The 20,909-nt window shown below is 32.8% G+C and overlaps 2 protein-coding genes across 2 annotated transcripts; one reads left to right on the forward strand and one right to left on the reverse strand.

Annotated features, from left to right (window-relative positions):
* The first annotated feature begins 1,051 nt into the window (after positions 1 to 1,051).
* LOC100819128 (uncharacterized protein At1g66480) lies at positions 1,052 to 3,467 on the forward strand. Its single transcript, XM_003555857.4, has 2 exons — positions 1,052 to 1,837; positions 3,048 to 3,467. The coding sequence occupies exons 1-2, from the start codon at positions 1,259 to 1,261 to the stop codon at positions 3,105 to 3,107; spliced, it is 639 nt and encodes a 212-aa protein (XP_003555905.1). The 5' UTR covers positions 1,052 to 1,258; the 3' UTR covers positions 3,108 to 3,467.
* Positions 3,468 to 7,388: 3,921 nt separating this feature from the next.
* Positions 7,389 to 15,430, reverse strand: LOC100776916 (putative 1-phosphatidylinositol-3-phosphate 5-kinase FAB1C). The gene is made up of 11 exons (XM_014772659.3): positions 13,896 to 15,430; positions 12,767 to 13,567; positions 12,509 to 12,662; positions 12,071 to 12,415; positions 11,205 to 11,957; positions 10,798 to 11,129; positions 10,574 to 10,697; positions 10,215 to 10,385; positions 8,572 to 10,035; positions 8,199 to 8,465; positions 7,389 to 7,844 (listed from the first exon to the last, which is right to left on the reverse strand). The coding sequence occupies exons 1-11, from the start codon at positions 14,492 to 14,494 to the stop codon at positions 7,590 to 7,592; spliced, it is 5,265 nt and encodes a 1,754-aa protein (XP_014628145.1). The 5' UTR covers positions 14,495 to 15,430; the 3' UTR covers positions 7,389 to 7,589.
* Between the last annotated feature and the right edge of the window lie 5,479 nt (positions 15,431 to 20,909).

Here is a 20,909-nt window from a genome sequence, read left to right on the forward strand (position 1 = left end):
TAACAAAAATTAAAATGATGTAGAACTACATTATTTAATAGTAATTTTAATTTAAATCTATCATAATTTATTCAGTGATGTTATTATCTTCGCATTAATTAAACAACAATACAATTTCCCTAGGACCAGGCAACCCACCACACAACTTGATGGGGATTCTTAGTACAATTTTGAAGGGCTTCTGGATGTTTAGACCGTATCATCGTACCCTACGACATACGAAAGATGCTTTCTTAAGTACAATGAGCAATTCACCATTTTGTCCAATTTCATTATTGAAAGGACAAGGTCTTCTAATTTGATGAGCCGAGTATATGCATGGACTTCAATTTTGGCCTTTAGTATGTGTTCAATTCCCAAATATTTATTCTGTTTATTTATTTATTGCAAGTATTCCCACCTTTGTTCACTTTGACGAAGATAAAACATAACCAAAAGAAACTCCAGTTAGTTTAATGGAAGTTGGAAATAAATTGCTATGCCTTAAAACTTTTCTATTTTTTTTTTTTTTGGTGAAATGGGAATATATTAAAACGTTTCAATTAAACTGGAACCAATCTTCAATTATAGTCCTAGGAAAAAAAAATCCCTGAATGATTAAATTCAAGTACTAGTTCCACATGTGCAAACAAACTAAAGTCAGAACAAATCTCTTCTTCACATGCAACAAATTGCTATGCCTTTGAAATTTCACGAACCCTTCAATCCACGCCGCGATTATCGTTTGTCAAGTCTTCGAAGATATCCAAAAAAAAACACAAAATTATCTTTAAAAAACACACAAAGTCCAATTTATGAAAGTTTTATAATTTTGGCCTCGTGTGAAGACTAAAGCACGGTTGTTGACAAAATTGAACTTATAGCTTATGGTCTTTTTAAGAGACAAATAGAGTCGTTGGTTATATTATATTTTATATTTTATGTCCTCTTGAAAGCGAAATGATACGTAGTTTAATGTTTTCTCTTCTGGCCTATTCGTTAAAAAAATTGTCTTTTTTTTTTTATCTAATGCATGCCTTCTTTGTTGACCAAGGACCCCAATTTCAGGAACAACTATAACTATTAAACCACGTATTTATCTTGAACTCTTTCATTTCAAGTGTGTGAGCATTAACCCCTTTGGTTTTTTGTGAGGAATAATTAAAATCTGTTTCATTTTATCACAAAGTGACATTGATTCTCTATACCCTATAGTGCCTCAACCTCACAAAACTAAAAGGCCAAAGAGAAATTTTGTTCAATTGGGGTGCTAGCTATAATGGGTAACACATTTGGTGCGAAGAAAACCACAAAGGTTATGAAAATTGATGGTGAGACATTCAAATTGAAGACACCAGTGAAAGTTGGGGAAGTGCTTAAGGATCACCCTGGTCTTGTTTTGCTAGATTCTGAGGCGGTTAAACACTATGGCGTGAGAGCAAAGCCATTGGAAGCACACAAGGATTTGCAGCCTAAGAGGCTGTATTTTCTTGTGGAGCTTCCGAAGGAGACGACGCCGCGAAGGGTTCGTTCCGGCATCAACATGAGTGCCAAGGATCGCCTAGAGAGCCTTGTGCTCACTAGAAGGTCTGCCTCTGATCTTTCAATCATGAAACAAAGCAGCAACACCGATAATAAGGAGAATAGTAATAATGGTGGTGGTGTGAGGTTGAAAATGAGGCTTCCAAAAGCAGAAGTGGAGAAATTGATTCAAGGTTGCAAGGATGAGGCTGAGGCTGCTGAGAGGATCATGAACCTTTATAAGGCCAATGGAAGCAGAGAAAATGAGGGTGGAACTAAGGAAAATGGTGAAAAGATGGTGGTGTTGGACCAACAAAGTGTTAAGGAGAGTACAAAGGTATGTGAAGTTTGTTTTCATGGCATGGTTTTGTCGATTGTTTAATCTTTAAACGTGAGTTTTAATGTTAACTGGTTCTTTTTCTATTAATGTTAATTATTAGAATCCTCTTTTGGATTTATACAAAAACTTGCTCTTTTAAACCAGTCTAAGGAATTCGTTGGAATTTGGTGACAGAGTTATGTTGCATTTAACAATTGTGTCGTATAAAATATGTGAAATTTTAAAAAATTTCATGACGCTATTCCTCCTATTGTTGAACTTTTTTTAAGAAAAAATTAACTTTTACTTTAGTTTGATAGATTTCATAGTGAAGTAGATTTAAGAAGAGGAGACATTTAGCTTAATTATTTTTACCTTGAATGTGAGTGTATTTGAAGATTCAAAGGCCAGATATCAACCACCTTATGTTTTGAAATTTGTCATTATTTTCTCTTCCTAAAATATCTGTTAGGAAAATGATATTAGAAATTTCCGGAGGTGGTATATTTGAACAACCATATTAAGGTTTTATTCAGAAAAAAAAAAAAAAAACATGTTAAGGTTTTCTTTAAGAGTTCTACCAAAATTTATGCCTTTAAAACCTTTTTTAATTGAGTTTCGCCAAAATACAAAAAAAAAAATGATGAACAAACTAATATTAATGGCTGAGAAGCGTCTCAAGAATAATGGGGCCGAAAGAATGCTTAAACAATAATTAATGTTGTCTGGCACACGCTTTTTTAAATTGTAGGAGTTGAAAAATGAGATAAGAGAAAACTTTAATATTTGATAGATGATGTGATATAAAAAGAAAATAAGATGAAAATAAAAAGTGTACACTTATATAAATATCATTCTTATTTTTTTTTTTATACATCATCATTCTTATTTATTAATAGTATGCAACAACCGAAAGATTTCAATACATTAACATACTCTGCATGTGACCCCCGTGAGAAATTAAGTTACCCTGCAACCGAAAAAGAGTATTGAGATCTGAAATATTACATGTTATGTTCATTTCAATTTGTTGGTTCTGCATAAGATATAGTTGCACGAAGTTTGCATAATGCATATTGACTTCAAAAAAAAATTAGAGGGACTGAGATTTTTATTTTATTTGAGTATGAATATTATGTGTGTCCATATGACTATTTTTTACAATATTGTATCACAAAATCCTGTTTATAAAGACTAATTTTTTTGCGTTGAATCAAAATTCTTGCAGAAAAGGGTGAGTTTTATGCCAATCAACGAAGGAGGAATTGAAGTAGCTGTGGCTTCATAACCACTTTCATTACATTAACCATGAAGCCGAATATTGAATCCACTGTGTTGCTGTTAGCTTGGGGAATATGAATATCTCACAAACCAAAGGAGCTTTGCTTACACATAGTTGAATAAGAGTTATGTTATTTGAACAATGCTTAGAATTTCAACTGGTTACAATTTTATAGGTGTCTGTATATTAGTTTTCATAGAACAGAAGAATATATATTTAGTAAGAACTAGTAGTTGCTCTTTTTTAGCAGACACCTGTTGTGACTAATTGTAAATCTATGTATTGTATATGTAGCATTACTCCTAGAGTGATGATGTGTACATATTTTGAGGATGACTTGATATTAACTTTCTACTTTTCTCTTAAGAGTTCTCTCAGGTGTTTATGATTACCAAATAGTTTTGAAGCTCCAATTATAATTAGTAGCAAAAATAGAACAAGGAAAAAAATGGTAAATTACTAGTAGATGAACATAGGTGAATGTTCAATCTACTATGATCGATGAACATACTATACAAGACAGAAATTCGGATGAAGAGGAGGTGGGTCTCGAGAGTGCAGATGGAGATTTTGATTAAATTTAATATAGTTTGAACAATAAACTTTGTTTAAATTATCATTCCTAAATTGTGGAATCAGTCTACAAGCATAATAAAGTGAACAAAATTAATAGATTAAATTTAAAATGTTATTTAACAAAACTTAAATGAAGTATTTTTACCAACTGCCTATTGCAGCTACCCAACTCAAAATTCTATTAAGTTTTTTGGTCAATTAGCTTAGCTCTTAAATATCATATGAATTAGTTAGGCTGTTAAAATAATAGTCGATTCAATATTCTAAAACTATAAATAGTTGTTTCGTACATATGACCAAATACAAACATTTATTTTTCTCTTATTCTTCTCTAAGAGTGTGTCTTAACATGGGGTAAGTTTTAAAGCGACAATCTTCTCTACTTGCTATTTGTGTATTTTCTCTTCTCATTTGCCTTTTCATCTCCTTCCATGGTGCGTCCTCCAACCATTGATGACAATTTTTAATCTATGCTTTCTTCACCCATTGGAGAGAACTATTAACTCCTAGAACAGGTCAATTCAATGAATCTATTTCTCGTCCTAATAAATGAGCTTGCCATCTTTCTTCTCGTTAACAAAATAACATCTTCATCAATTCTTGATTACTCAATTTAGTTTGTATTGACTGTGTAACAAAACTTCACATAATTAAAGAGAATGTAGAGAAGAATTGAATATTTTTTACCAACTTGCACCTACATCTATTTGGCAGTGCACATGGTTGAACATAACCCAATAAGAATATGTACTTGCCTTTATAATAGGACCCAATGAATGCTATTCTCAAGTTCATAGACAAATTATTCTTTTGGATCTTATCCTTTCCATTTCGAAAGTTTTCTTTATTTGTTCAATATGGTGAAGCATTGTGAACTTGGTTATTCATTGTTACTAGTGCAAGAATTGCAACTTGTTTTTGCTGTGAAACACACCAATTTAAAGTCTTCTAGCAATTATCTAACAAAAATGGAAAAAAAAAAAAAAAAAAAGATCATCCCTCATGCACCCATAAAGAGGCTTGCTTGGGCACATTATATGAATGTGTGACCTAGATGTAATGCATTTAATTTATCACAAGGGCACATTCATACATCATGCTCAAAACTGAATCCTACAACAATTTTTGTTTTTAACCAAGTTGGCCCAAAATCTAAGTTGTAGACTTGTTGGTTCAGCAAATTAAGATTGTGTTTGCATGTTACCTCAACGCTGGTGAAATAGGTGTCCAAACACAACCTAAATCATTCCAAGTCGTACAGTAGCAAAGAAAAGATTAATATTTTAAAGGTAAAACAAAAAGAAAAAAAAAGTTAATCATATGACAAGAAATATTTTAGTTAGTTAATTTTGTTTCTAAAAGCTTTTACCTAAACAAATTAAATGTCTTAAATATTTCAGATGGAGAACAAAGAAACATGCTTTTTCTTCCTTGTAATCGAACTACTGCATTCTTTTTTGTTTTGGATGGAGAAACTTTGTGGTGAAGGGATCAATGTTGTCACCCAATCCAAGGCCAAGACAAGTCCTTAAGTTAAGCAGTAGTCATAATAGAATATTCTTGAATTAGAACTCAAGTTATGTGTGTTTGTCATGGAAGGAAAATGATTAGGAGAGCCAACCTCCCTTGGCCGCGTTATAGTTTTTTGTTACTTTTTTTTGCTGAATGTAGTTTTTTGGTTACAAATAAAAAAAAAGTCATTAATATGGATTAATGTTGAAATTGAAGGTTGACTATGTATTCTTGCTTTAAATTATTATATTTGTTCGTTATATTATTATTTGTTTAATTTTTTCATGTTATGATTGGTTTTGAAGTTGCTCTTGACATTCTTTTTAAGAAATTATAACATAGTGGTTGATTCATTAGCTAAGCCTGCTAAAAATATTAAGGTTTTTTAAAATGTCATGCTACCATAATTTAAGTCATAACATTTAAAATATAATGTTTTTAAATGGCATGCTATCAATGTGTAGTATAAGAATCACCTTTCAATATTTCATACACATGTCACAAGGTGGTTGGTAGTTTAACTTAACATTAAATCTCACATTTTCGTATGTAATTATTTTATATCTTGCTGAAAAATTATTTTCTGACAAAATGTATGTTTGGATTGATAGTAAGTTCAACTCACAATAATTTTCAAAAGCAACGAATAAAAGTCAGTTACTTTTATGGTGATGCGCTTATCATGATTTTACACTCACCACAATATATTTTACCATCAAATCAAACACATTATAATACTATTCATTTTGTTACTATTTTTGTCTTACAAATATCTCATTTTCTTCGTATCCAAAAATATTGTCCAAAATGTACGACTACATGTGAAGTCAATTTAGTAAGCTCTCTGAACGTGGCCTGCACATGTAGAAAAGAAAAGTCGAAGATCTCTTATCAAGAGAATTTCATCTCACTTTCCTATCAAAGCATGTGCAAAAAAAGTGCACAGCCATTGAATTCTCGGAAACTCAAGCTTCCGTCAGCAGCAGCAATATTAAATCATTCATTCAAAGAACACCATCTTAGGCCCAATCAAAAGGCACGCTAATAATTAGCCATTCACAAAGCTCAAAATGTATCTCAGTTTAATTTAATTTATTTCAAAAAATATTGTAACTATTATTATTGCATTTGTTTCTTTATAGGAACTTTTAATCATGATAATTCTTCTAATGTTATTTCCACCTCTAAACAGGCACTTAACGTAAATGGTCAATTATTTCAAATTATATTTTTTAATATAATCTTTGTGACACCATGATAATGCTATTTTATTATTAAGTGAATTTTATGTGATTTCTGTAAAATAAAAAATTCAAATAATTTAGTGAGACCCGTAAAATTCATAGCTTCATTCAAAATGAGATGAATAAAAATGAAGTACCAGAAGCAATAAATAAATAAAATGTAGTGCCAAAGATGAAGATTTATTTGAGCAGAAACCACCACGTCCAATTTTTTAATAGTTTTATTCATATGATTGTTTAAAAGTACATTCATTATTAATTTACTTTTAAGTACATTATAGCCTTGATTGATCAAAATTTAAAAATGAACATACATTCACTTGGCTTTTTAAGTGCATGTTTATGTTTGCTTTATTGTTACAAACATACTTTTGGAACAAAATGAGATTTACAAAAACATTCAGATCCTTTCTTTTGCAAAACTGTGTTTGTAAACCATTAGATTTATCTTTAAAAATTTACACCGCATTTTGAACAGAAATCTAAACATAACAAGTTTTTAGTCAAACTCTCTTTAAAAACACTTTTTTTCAACTTCAAAACCAGTTTGTTTAAAAGTTCAAACATGAATAACACAAGTTTCCTAATCTGCCTCGTGTTAGCTGTTATATATACCTGCGACAATTAATTAGGGTTAAAATATAGTTTAGCATGACGTGGTTCAATTCAGTTCACAATTATTTTAAGAATAATACTAATAGTAATGCCTCTCCCTCTCATCAGTTTTATTGCTATCATTAGCCTGTTATATTATACACCAATCCCATTTTCTATTTTACAAAGCCAGTTCAATAGCCATTTTACCTAATATTTTACATTAAACGTGCATTCTAATTTACAAAGAAACGTACAAAGGTTCCAAAGAATTTAACATAATTCCAACATACCATTTTGATTTGGAGGCAAGCTGATGAGGCAAAGAAAACAAGTTAGCAGTAATTAATCATTATGAACATATCAAAATATTCATTTCTCAAATTATTGTAATATTCTAAGTTAGAACAATAGATTGGGAAAGAAAAAAAAAAGTACAGCAAGGTGTATCCAAAACAACAACTTAGTATCGAATATGGATACATGGCTAACATGTACATTTGACCACTGCCTCTGCCCTTGTTGTGTGTTGTTTGGAAAAAAAATATATGATTATACATTTTCAGGATGACCATTGATCAGGTAAGGTGAGAAAGTATGTAGTCATGGCCTTCCTGAATCTTTTCTTGTATTGCTTAGGAGAAACTATTGTGGGAGCAGCATTTTTTGGACCCCCAAGTATCCCTGATGCCTTCACCCATGTCTCTAAATGCTTGTCCCATGTGTATTGTCTCATGAAATCAATGATCCCCAAAACCAGTTCTTTGCTATCATCGTCCACCCCAACCAGCAAAGAATAGTCCATCACATAAACAGACTGAAGAACCAAAAATGTTGTAGAAAGTAAGTAACAAGTAACAACCTTGCAATAGAGGCAATTGCTACACTTAAGTAAGTGGTAAGACCAAGAAATGGCTAGTTAAAACATTTGTCATAAAGTGAAATCATTGTTTGCATGCATGGTTCAAGGGAAATTTGTCAAGAGATCATTTTATAGAAGCCACATGATTAACATAATAAACAAGCCTCAAGAGATACCATGGACACTTAGGCATAACTTATGGATACAGCTAAGTGCTAAGCAAATTATAATTCTGTATAACTTAATTTAAAAATGCTAGATGTAACCTTTAGCCATTTAAGGTTGTTTAGAAGCCAAAATAAAGCTTACCGCCAAAAAGGATGTGTCATTCCATACAGCTCTTTCCAGTCTTCTCTTAGCCCTACTCCCAAGAAATATGGGTTTTGTTCTCAATGTTTCTAACAAATTCATGTCTAGCATCACTTTGTTTGTCCCGGTTGTGTCTGGATTATACCTGGATCTTTCTGAGCCCTTGAGATCATATACCCTGGATATGTTTCTCTTGTAAAAGAGATTCTCCATTACCATCAGATCTATTTTTGTTTCCTTGCCACCTTTTGGGTATTTGACAGTGACCTGCCACCAAAACAAGAAACATTGTAAACATAAAATTTACATTTATACACCAGTCTGGCGCCTGTATACAAAATGTCAAATAAAGACTTGAGTTCTCAGTTCTCACCTGATAAATACCAAGAATTTTGGCAAGACAAGTTGGCCCTCCTGAGTTGAGGGCATCCATCAGGTATTTGAAATACTGAGGTGCAAATTTTTCAAAGGACTCCAATTCTGTCTTTGTCACTTGTTTAATAATAAACCTCTCGTCCAATGATTTAGCGAAATATACATTACTTTTCCCTCCTTGTGCACTCCATCTCCGGCAACGGCTCATGGATCGCACAAAATCAACCTCATTGGGGCAGCATTTTTTTCTAAGTGATTCAAACTGCTGTGCAAAATAGCAAGTGACAGAAAAATTCACTTTACCTCCAGCTCCCACAGAATCATCACCAAAGGAAATTTGCAAGTGTAAAGATTTTTTGGAGTCCCTGAGAAGAGAACCAACAGAAGATGGAACATCTTCAGACCCATAACTACCATAATTGATATAATCCAAGTCCAGACTACCCCATGCAGAAAAGCCAGAAGTAGCTAAATCTTCTTTGCTTCTCTCACGAGCAATCCTACTCTCTTGCATATCTGACTTACCAGACACCCAATCTTCATATTCCTTGGAACTAAGGGCATAGGATATTATGCTAGAGTAATCATTGTCATAGACCGCAATAACTCTATCACCATGATATGTTTGGGAAAGTAGCAATCGAGCACCTTCAGCTATGCCTGACACAGAGGAAATGAATGATGGTGTGGAGCTCAGAATCAGATTTAGTTTCTGAGTCTCCCATGGCAACATTTGAAAGTAAGACCGCAATATGTTAGAGAGGGGGTCTCTAACCATATTCCCGTAATCTCCAGAAGCATGAAAAGATCTAAGTGTCGATAAATGTAAAGATGAGGGCAAGATTTTTCTGATTCTTTCCTGAACTCTTACTGCTGAATCAAAAGAATGAACTCTCACTGGTTGTGACACCCTTCTAAAAGGAGGACTATCATGTTGATTCGGCCGCTGAATACTTCCAGCTGGGACGGCATTAGCTTGAGGTTGATCAGTTCCAGTCCATGCAGAATCTATTCTCTCAGAAAGATTGGACTCATTTGATGGGAAACACTCGGATAATGTTCTGTTAAGTTCACCATCTGAATGTACTTTCTCTCCCTCAAGATAACATGTAAATGATCCCGAAGCACAAGGTTCAAGTGTGTCATCTGGCTCTGCAAGCATATGACTCTCATGAGATTCATGCAATTTTGAAAGGCGAGTATTATTTTGCTCAAGTCCACAATCAAAATTCTGCTCCTTGTGAAGTGAGTCAACTCTTAACTCTTTAACATCTGCACATAATTCATTTTCTTGTTTAACCTTGGAGCTAAAACTTCTTTTAATGAGAGAGTCCAATGAGAATAGTCGGTGATCCCAAACATGTGAACCAATAAGAAGAGAACGCCTCAACCGATTTAGTTCCAGAATGTCTAATGTCATCATCCCTGGTTGTGTGGCCACTGAGCCTGACTGTAGCAAACACTACATACACATGCATAAGAAAAGGAGGGGGGACAGGAAATTAGATACAAGTATTAAAGTATATTCATCAGTAAAGCACACATAAAAACACTTGAACCTGACAAGGTTCTACAAAACCAAGTACCATAAGGCAACAATGATACATTACATAGACAGCATATATACACTAGCTTGCTTACATGATAATCAGTTCTTTCTCTTTGAAGCATATCTTTCAGATCCAGTATGTAGTTTTGAATGTCACATGTATCCGCCGACTCATTTCCAATACCAGGAGACACAATCTTTGTTTCCAGCCGTTCAAGCACGTTAGATATCTCCACATACAAGGTTTCCACTTTAATAAAAAGCTGCACAAAAGAATAAGGAAAGTGAAGTTAATTTTTTATACCAAGGAGCAGATAAACTAAAATTTACAATTACTCTAGAATATACATACATACATACATACATATATGTATGTATATATATATATATATATATTGTTCAGAACTACATTTAAAATAGCAAAGAAAATATTGTAGCTTTTTTATATCACCTCTCCTGCCTCCTTTATAATCCACTCCTCTTGGATGTGGCCAAATTCCAACACAGATGGAGGTAGATGGACAGAAAGAATATCAATAGGGGAATACCGGAAGAAAGCAACCATGCTCCCAAACCTGTTACACATAAGGTTGTTTGTTACCTTTCAAGTATTGATAACCAACACAAATTACATAACAAAAAATTGATTGGTGATTCCTTGTCTGGATGATTTACCCATAGAAACGGAGGCAATCCCTCTGCAAAGAATGTCCACAGGTTGCAACTCGATTTGCAGTTGCATGGTTTGAAAAGCTAAGTTCCAAGAACTTTCCAAAAGATAATCCCCAAGCAGCATTCGACATAACAACTCTCTGAGTTGCTGGTGGAACTCCATCCTCAAATGGACACCTCAGACACCGGTGCCACATCCAAATCTTGCCATCTCTTTCCCCTGGTAACTTCACAGAGGGAAGGCACCGAACATTGATTGTAAGATTTCCTTGCTGGTGAGTAAAACATAGGACGTGAGCCTCTGCTGGCTCTTTACAAGACTGGCAGCAACATGCCTGGAAAAAGCAATTCATGTCCTTTCACTTCAGAAATAACTAGTACCAGAAAACACAAAAATAAACACAACTTACCTGATCAAACAGATCATCACGAAGATATCTCCCAAGAGGCTTATCAAAAGATCCATAAAATTTAAAGCGCAGCAACCTAGTACGTTCACATACAGTTCCTTTTGATACACAATGACTGGAAAAGTACACCAATATGCTCTGATGACCATCAGTGGCAGAAAAGAATTCACCAGAAAGCTCATCCTCATTAGGCTTGTCTTTTGAGTCAGCAACTTCACCACACTCCCTCTCGTCTTGAACCATGGCTTGTTGCAATTCTGATTGCAAAAGGTCTCTTGTACTAAATATAGTCTCTCCGTCTGATTCATTGCACTGATGTAAATAATCTGATTCTACAGTCAAATTAGAAGTTAAATTATTATAGAATGAATCAGAGAGTACACTCTCGGCTCTATAACCTGCCATGGTGCCTGTATATGAATGACAACTAAGGTCATCAAGATGCTCTGGCACTGATCCCAAATTTTCAAGCTTTAAATCAAGGCCAGCAAAGTCTTTCACTCTAGAAGCATCGTCAACCTCTGATTGGCACATGGTTGTAGAAAAGGAGTTAGGTATCATAGAAATATCAGTGTCAGCAGTTGCACTCTCTGGCATGTCAGTAGAGTTTTTTACTATCATTTTAGGTAGGGTAGCACCCTCATCGGCAAGGAATGAAGTCTCAAGAGATAAGTGATAGGCTGCAAAAACTGCATATTGCACAACATGTTTAATTTTCTTTAGTTCTTCACGGCATGTGCCCTTCAGCAAGACCTATAATGAGAATCAAAATCAGAAACAGGCACCATTGCACATCCATATCCATACCTTACACAAAAAGAAACATGTAAAAAAACATGGAAGAAAATAAAAAGAAAAAGGAATACCGTGCAACCCAACCGCCGTGGACAACCTTCAAAAAACATTAATGTTTTGGTTGGCTTTTTGTTCAACTGATGAGTAGTCTCATGATCTTCCATCATTCTGTCTAACCGGAACAACTCACAGTGCCCCAATCGTGCTTTAGATAAACAATCCACTGATGGAGTGACAAGAGCGCCAGTGCACCGAGCTATACGCTCCAGCAAAGGCCTTTTAACATTCAACACCAAGGAGATTTCCTTTGCCAGCAAATATTCCTGCGCACATGAAGCTACACTTTTTTCTACCAGCAAAACATTTGGTCGAAGAGCCTCAATTTTCGAAATAATCATCTTCAGATGATCATTTTCCTGCCAGCATTTACAAATGAGAATTTCTTTCGAAGAAAGAAAAAAAAAACTGAAACGGAAAGACACATAATCCTATGTGAGTCATGAAGGCACCTGCTGTAACAATGTATCAAAAGAAGCCAATTGATTTGGAACTTTCTGATATTCCAGAGCTCCACCTAAAAGGAGTAGTCTAGGCTTTCTGTATTGAGAGGTCATGCGCTTGTGCTTAATATTTTTTGTGCAAACTACTCCTTTGACAAGGGTGCTACAAAACCAAAAATCATAATTTAATGGTGAATCACATAGAAGTGCCTAGGAACAAGGCAGGGATTTACAAGGTATATAGGCAAATTTCGGAAGATATGTTACCTCTCACTTGGGCTTCCAGATGCCACACATTTGACCTTCACATAATCACCTGGATCCATACTGCCACCTTTGCTGGTATCTGGTCTCACAAAGTTAGCAGCCTGCCACGCTACTGTTGCAACTATGTCAAGCCAGTCCTCAGAATCATTTTCCTTACCAACTTTAATTCCCTCTCCCTGTAAAAGCTGTGAAACAAGAGCTCTAAAATGCCCTTGGATGACTGATTTTAAAGGTTCCTTGTTTTCGTCATTATGTTTCTCCTTTCCAGGAAACATATTAGATAGACTGCAACTGGATGAGAACAAGGCACCTGAGTCACCAATATCATCATCCTCGTCATCATATGCAAAGAAATTACCTTCTGCATCATCGTTCTCATCATCAGGCGGTGGGGGGAACCAAATATGACCACTGTTTTCAAAATCCAATGGCCTCTGCGAATTCTCATTCTGGTTCCGGAAAATAGACAAGTCGTCAGAAAAATAAGCAGTAGTATATGCATCCTCAGTCCCTTGTTCAGGCTTTCTTAAAACAGCCATACTTTGTTGACCCAAGGGACCATCATTCTGAGGGATGTGGCCTTTCTCCTGCCCCTTCTGTTCAGGAAGCCCAGCCCTACTAGAAGTAAAACCAATCCTAGAAGGGCTATCTGAAGGACTCGACCCCACAGAATTATAGTTGTAAGTGTCATGTCTAGCACTAACGCTACTTGAATCTATATCTGAATAAGTATCACAATATGTACGTGACGATGGGCTGAGAAGGAGCTTCCTAGATTCCTCCATCCCCTCTTCATCACTCCTACATTTATACACAACACATATCAACTACAAAGGAGTTTTGAGGAAGAGGGACTACTTGAATTATGCAAGTAACTTTTAGTTTTCAAACAATTATAAAGGATCATTTTGTTCTCGAAATTCAAGGATAAGAAAACATATATGTGAGAACATATATTCATCATCAATTAAAATAACAATGAAAATTTACCCTTTCAATTGTAATAGTAATAGAACATGGAACACCATTATGTTAAGATATCAGATACGCAACAACTTTCTAATGAAATTCCAAAAAATACAAACCAAAAACATATAACTTCCCGTAATGATGATGAAAATATGATTACCTGAAGGTAGGTGGATGAGTAGATACCGAAGAAGGGTGAGTACAAGATGAGTTCACACGCTTGTTGACCACAGAACAAGGATAACATCCATAATCCAGATCGTGGAAACAGCTATCGAAGTGAGTTCCCTGATTCAGTTCAGCATTGAGAGGAGAACCGAGTCTATCACTCTCAACACTAAAGCATGGAGAAGGTGGCTCAGGACTTTGTCTTGGACTCTCTTGTGGAGAGACAGAAGGGTGCACTTTCTCACTGCACTTCTTCTGACCCTCAAAACACATCCTCCTACTATTGGCATCTGAACAGAACTTGCTTGAACGAATGGTTTCCTTAATTCCAGTGTTATCAGATTCACGATTCGACAGGTCACAACCCCGGATGCATTTCCCACACAACCAACGGCCACAGCTTTTGCAATTGTAATTCTGCTGCTGATTCATTTCACCAAGATTTCTATTGCACTCACAACACATTTTGCAGCCACTATGATGGAGCATATCAAATTTCTCAGACAAATAACACAAATCACTTCCTCCCCAAGAAACCCAAGACCTTACCTTTTCTATTAGATCTAATAGTGAACTATCAGGTATTCCCATATAAGATTTAATGATCCAACAAAGAACTCAGTCACTGCCTCAAAACAAAAACAAAAAAAAACTCTACTTACCCCTTTTTCGGTATAGGGGTTTTCTTTCACAAAATCAAAAAAAGCAAAAGTAAAATCCTATATATGCTTCGGCACCAGAATACTGATCACTAAAATTGTCTAAAAATAACAAATCAAGTGAAGAGTATTGGTAAAAAAAACCCACGATAAAATTAGAGGGGGTGACTGTGATTGTTTTTTTTTTTAACAAAAAAAATCAAATTAAAAATAGTTTCCTTTTTTTTCCTCTTTTAATTTTGCAAATCCTCCAGGGAATCAAATAATATCAAAGGAGGAGGAGGCGACAACTATAACGACGAGAATCTAAGATTTCACCAATCAAACAATATTTACACCGAAAATAGAAAAAAAATCCAAAATAACCACTGAACAACAACAATGTTTCAAATATCACGAACCAAGAACGAGAACCTCTCTCTCTCTTTCTCTCGCTCTCCACAACACCCAGCAACAAAAAAGCACGAAACTTTGAAATGCTAATGAGACCCCCACAAAAACTAACCGATCCCTAAATCACCCAGAATGCAGTGAGGAACCGATTCGAGCATTACCACGAAAAAATAAACAAGACCCTTAATAGAAAACGAGTTTTTCTCTCTGTTTAGAACAAAAAGGTGAAGTCTTTGAACAAAGAAGAAGAAGAGAAGAGAAGAGAAAGTGTGAACGAAGGAAGAAACTTTAAATGATGGGAAGAATTAGAATCAAGAGGAGAAAGAGAAGAAGTACAGAGAAGGTTCCCTTTCTACCGGAATAGGCTCGCATCTCAAACAACAACAACGCCACTTCCTTCTTACCCATCTTTCTCTCCTTCACTGCTTTCTTTTCTTTTCTTTTTTCCCTTCGTCCTCTCTTCCTTCACCACCTTATTATTATTATTTTATTAATTTTTTAATCATATAATAAATGTAGTTTTCATTGGTTGGTTTTTCAAAAAGAGCACGCAATGCTCTTGCTCCTATTTTTTTAATAACAATTAATTAACAAATATTAATATTATTTTTAAAGTCTGGGTAACGGATGCCCTTAATAAGAACACTTGATAAGAAATTCAAAATAATTTTTTTATTAAAATTATATTTCTTTTTATCTTTATCCCCATGTTTATCAGAAAAAAATAATATTTTTAATCAAAAATTATTTCTATCAAAAGATTTAATTCAAGTAATATCATATCGATTCAATTTTAACTTGAGCATATTAACTATTTATTTATTGAAATTAATATTTTTTAGAAAATCAAAAATATATTAAATGTTAAAATTTCATTAAAAATGTTGATTTGATCGTCCTTTTAATATATTTTAAAATACAATAAAATTAATATTTATAGCCAAAAAAATTACTTTAAATTTCTTCCCAAGTGATCTTGTTTTCATAAATTATCATAAATACTTTTGCTCAAACTTGGTAAGATTGCTATGAGACGATAAAGATCTCCTTTTGACTATTTTATTTTTAATTTTTAATATAACTACCTATTGAAAAACTTTTTTAGGGATCATATTGAAGCTTTTTTTTTACAAAAATATTGAACACTTAAAGTCAACATTATTGATTAAGTAAAAATAATCATATCAATTTATATACATAAATAATAAATATAGTGTGATATTTAAGATGTTTAACTTACTTGATTAAATCTGATTGCATGAATTATTATAAATTTTATGATATTATCTTCAATTCTCATGTATTAAAAAAAATAGTATCATTTGCATCTTATTACTCCTTTCTTTGTTTTTTTTGGGACTTGTGCTTATTATATCCTGCAAAATAAATATAATGTGGTATAATTGTTAGATAATTTTATTTTTTTTAAAAGCATATTAAGAATTTGATGTTAAATTTTATTTATATTAAAAGAAACATATTGATTTTCGTAAGTTTATGTAAAATAAAAAGATATATATTAAAAATATATATCTTAAAAAATAATTCTTTAACTTTTAGGGAAAAATGCATGTCATAAAAATAAAAAATAAAATAATATGTGATGATTCCTTTTCAGATGTTACTAAAGCCTAAAATAGAACAGTCTGATTGAGTTTTTTATTTGTCTGTGGCTTCCTATTGGTCCTATGTCAGCCTGCCTATTGCATTAGCTGGGGTTTAATTAGTATAATACCATTATCTTCAATTGTATTATCCTTAATTAATTAATTGGTTTGTTTTTTTCTCTGTTTTTTAAACTTTGCTTGTTTTGATCCGCCCGCAAAAGCATTGTTAACTGTTCATTGGTCAGCATCAGTATGTAGACCACAGGTTGAACTCTTTTTATCACTTTTTATATTTACAATAATAGCAAGACGGAAAATATAAAACAAAGGGTTTTTTTTAAATTAGTGGCTATGATTTTTATAGTGCTTTTATATACCATATGTCAATCTAATTTGAAACAATATAAAATTTTGTTATTTTAAACTAGTGAAAAGACAGGTACCTGATTGCATTATTATTTTTGTATAATGTAAAAATACATATATGTGGACATTGGATAAAAGTGAAACATTAAATCGAAAATTGGAATCACTTTCTTAACAACAACAATCAATTAAGATAATTCGGAAGTTAAAGAAGAAGAAAGAATATGAGAATTGAACAGAAAATAAAAATAAAATAAGAAAGTATAATGTACAGTTAAAGAGTAAAATAAGTATAAAAATCGAAATAGGATATTGCCTTTATTATAGAAGATTATAGATTATAGGCTGTGGATTATAGAGGATGATAATGTTTGATTAACAAAAATAAAGCATAATCTTTGGAAAAAGATTCTTTCCATTTTTTTATATTCTCTATTATTATGTTTTTAGAGAAATAAAAGGATACTCTCTACTATATATTACCTCTATTTTATTTATAAGAAAAGAATTGTTGCAACTCCATAAAATGCTATAACTCATAACCTTTCTTTCTTATAGTAAATAAACCGCAACTTAAAAGTCATCACTTAATTGATATTAACGTGAAAATCCTAAATAAATAATTGTCTAGAGAACAAATATTTTTCACTTGAAGTCATCATATTTGAATTGGATAAAATTACTCTTATAATGGAACGTAGCGTAGCCAATTAGGTCAAAGTCGACTGGGAGGGCATTGAGTTGGCTTTCCATGCAGGATAATTTGTGTCATTTAGTTTGGCAAAGGGGGAATGATTATTTAGAACAACTGATTAATTGATTGAGAGTCATTAACTTGGATGGATCTAGGTGAGGAAGACATGATTTATAGGATCGTTAAGCTAAAACTTATGATACCATATAATAATTATGATACCATATAGTAGTATAGAGAGGAAGAATGAATCTAATTTATTCAATGAAGGATTATACTCCATGTATAGATGTAGATTACAATCGAATGATAATTACAATAATTAAAACTGAGAAACAATAAAATTATCTATGGTTAAACTAACGATAATAATTATCTACAATAATAATTATATATTTTAAACTAGCAATAATAATGATGTGTTGTGAACAATTTATTACTGTATAATAAGAAAAAGATATTATTAACGGACTAAGTTAAGTTTATCCAATAATGATCACTAAAAAAAATATTCTAAATATTTAACAAAGCACTGAGTGTGATGTCAAACTAGCACTATACATTGGTTGTTCGTTGTAACAAAAAAAAACTAGCACTATACATTTATTTATTTGGATGACTATTATTTAAATAATAATTATTAAATTAAATGTCATAAATATAACCAAAATAAGATATTTTGTTTTAATTATTGAGTAATTATTTAAAAAGTAAAATACGTTTTTAATCTTTCAACTATTCAAGGTTTTTGTTTGTAGTCTTTTATGTAAATGCTGACAGGTCTTAGTTCTTAAATTATGTTTATATTTCATTTTATGTCCATGTGGTTTGAGACTTCTGTTAAGTGATGAATTATCTGTTGAGGTGACGAATTGGGAGTAACCATGTGGATAATTTACTCACACGCGTAAAAATCATAATGCCACATCACATCATAAATAGTTAATTTAATTTTTAAAATGATATTACTAAATATTTTTTAATTTGTTAAATAAAATAGAATTTACTTAGAAAGTGTGTTGTGTACGTTTGAAAAGGACCAAAGTTTGGATCCAACGTGTTATTGTTTGAGCCCTAACAGGAGGTAGAATGGGAGGCTACCCATCTTCGTGCTCATAGTCCAGTCAAGAATGTCAATTTGGAAAGTGTCCAAAAATAATCTAAGTCTCATATCGATTAAAAGTAATCTTCCATTAGAATATATAAGTTAGAGATAACCCTTATTCCTTAAACTAGTTTTTGGGATTAAATTAAGTTTCTCACATTATACATTTTGGGATCATACTTCCACTAGTTCTTGATTGGAGGATCATCAATCTTCATTTAGTTTACAATTTAACTATACAATTTTTTTTATTTTAAATATCAACATTAGTTGTTAATTTGTGTTAATAAGAATGATTCAAATTCATGACTTTTTTTTCTCCTAACCACAGGTCAATTTTATAACTATAGATATATATTGTGTTAAAATATTAGATTGACTAAGTTTTGCCCCCACATATTTCAAGTCATGATTAAGCTGGCTTTCAAGTTTTTAAGATGCTCTCAAGTTTGAAAATAATTTTTCATAAGTGTTTTGGTGGGCATTAACGTGAATGAGATGTGGTTGGACAAGACTCGCAAAAACTCTGAATTATAAGATGGAACAATTTCCCTTTAAATACCTAAGATTGTCTATTAAGGGTAAACCTAAGAAGAGAACTTTTTGGAACTCTATTTTTTCATAAATTAGTCTCATGATTTTCAAGAGTGACGATACCTTATTTTTATAAGAAAATAAAATGAAAAGGGATTGGGAATTTAGGATCAAGGAATCTATATTGAGTAAGTTGGTAGATATTCTTATACATGTGTAGTAAAGGAAGACTTTGAGCAAAGTAAGAAATGCAAATATCTCCATTATTTCTGGGCGGCATATTAGCTACTATTCCGCTAGGTCCTGATCTATTGATCGCTGTTGAAATTGGAAAATTAGCACATTTATTTCGCATTAAGCTACTCGTGAAAGTCCAAACTAGAATTTAATTACTTAATAATTAATAAATTTGGCCTCTTTAGAGAACTTGTTAATTAAATAATCACAAGAAACCCAAAATATGTATTGTGTTTAAATTTATTTGGCAACTTACGTAAAATACAAAATCAACTTGTAATTCTAATCTCCCACTAATCTTTGTCTGTGATTATTTGTGATAATATATTGGAAAATCGAATAGCTAGTACGTATTACAATATATATATATATATATATATATATATATTGGTAATTTTAAAAATAAAAAAATCATCACTTCTATTAACATGCTTAGATTAACTCCAAGACTCTTAACTTGTTGGCAAGTGTACTAATTTGTCATAAATAGTAAAGTTTAAAATGGAAGTTCAAGTGTCGAGTTCACATAAACTTTGTTTGTAATTGAATTGATTTATATCCAATTTGCAAGCAAAAGAATTGTAATAGAGATGGAAAGAAAGAAATAATTTGAATTTAAATAGACAAGGGTAAAATAAACAAGATTAATGCAAAAGATAACGTCAGAATTTAAATATGTTGAGGTCTAACATGTCTAATTACCCTTAATGTAATATTAATGTTTTTCTCTGTTACCTACTTTCCTAATTTTCACTCACATCTATTAAGACACTCAATCTTGATCTCTCACGATGAAGAATCTAATTTATCTATTCTCTCTCCCAAATCTCTCTGCAAAGATTGAATAGTAAATCGCATTAAACATGAAGATGTATGCAAAGGCAAAACAAAGTCACTTTATCCCTAACAATGAATTGTTTAAATGTCATTTTCCAATTCTTTAAAAATTACAATTTCCCAATGTATAACCCCTAAAAACTAATGCATGGATGGCCAGACTATACAATAAAGATGAAGAGTAGAAAAGAGACAATAAAAACTAAAATGACATTTAATAGATAAAAAGAGCAGTTACATTACAAGGGTATTTGGCTGCTAGGCTCCCAATAGAGGGGGTTTAGTCTCTCATAGTCATGAGAGACTTTGCACTTCAGAGGCTAATGGAAGAAAAGGTTGGATGACTAAAAGCAAGAAAGGGGGAAATGACTAAAGAAGGAAGGTTTCCCATAAGGGAGAGGCTCGAACTTTGGATTTCTTCACTAGAGAGCTCTGAGACTCGGTGTGTCTATCTCTTATGTTTCATCCTCCTTATATAGGCTTCGACTCCGGGTAGTTTGCTTTTCATGTTGACTTCACGCTTAGTGCGGGCTCTCATGCGTGCCTTTGGACTTCGTTGTGGGCTTTTTTCGCG

Source organism: Glycine max, chromosome 20 (genome assembly GCF_000004515.6).
Source record: "Glycine max cultivar Williams 82 chromosome 20, Glycine_max_v4.0, whole genome shotgun sequence".
In the NCBI taxonomy this organism is placed as follows: Eukaryota; Viridiplantae; Streptophyta; class Magnoliopsida; order Fabales; family Fabaceae; genus Glycine; species Glycine max.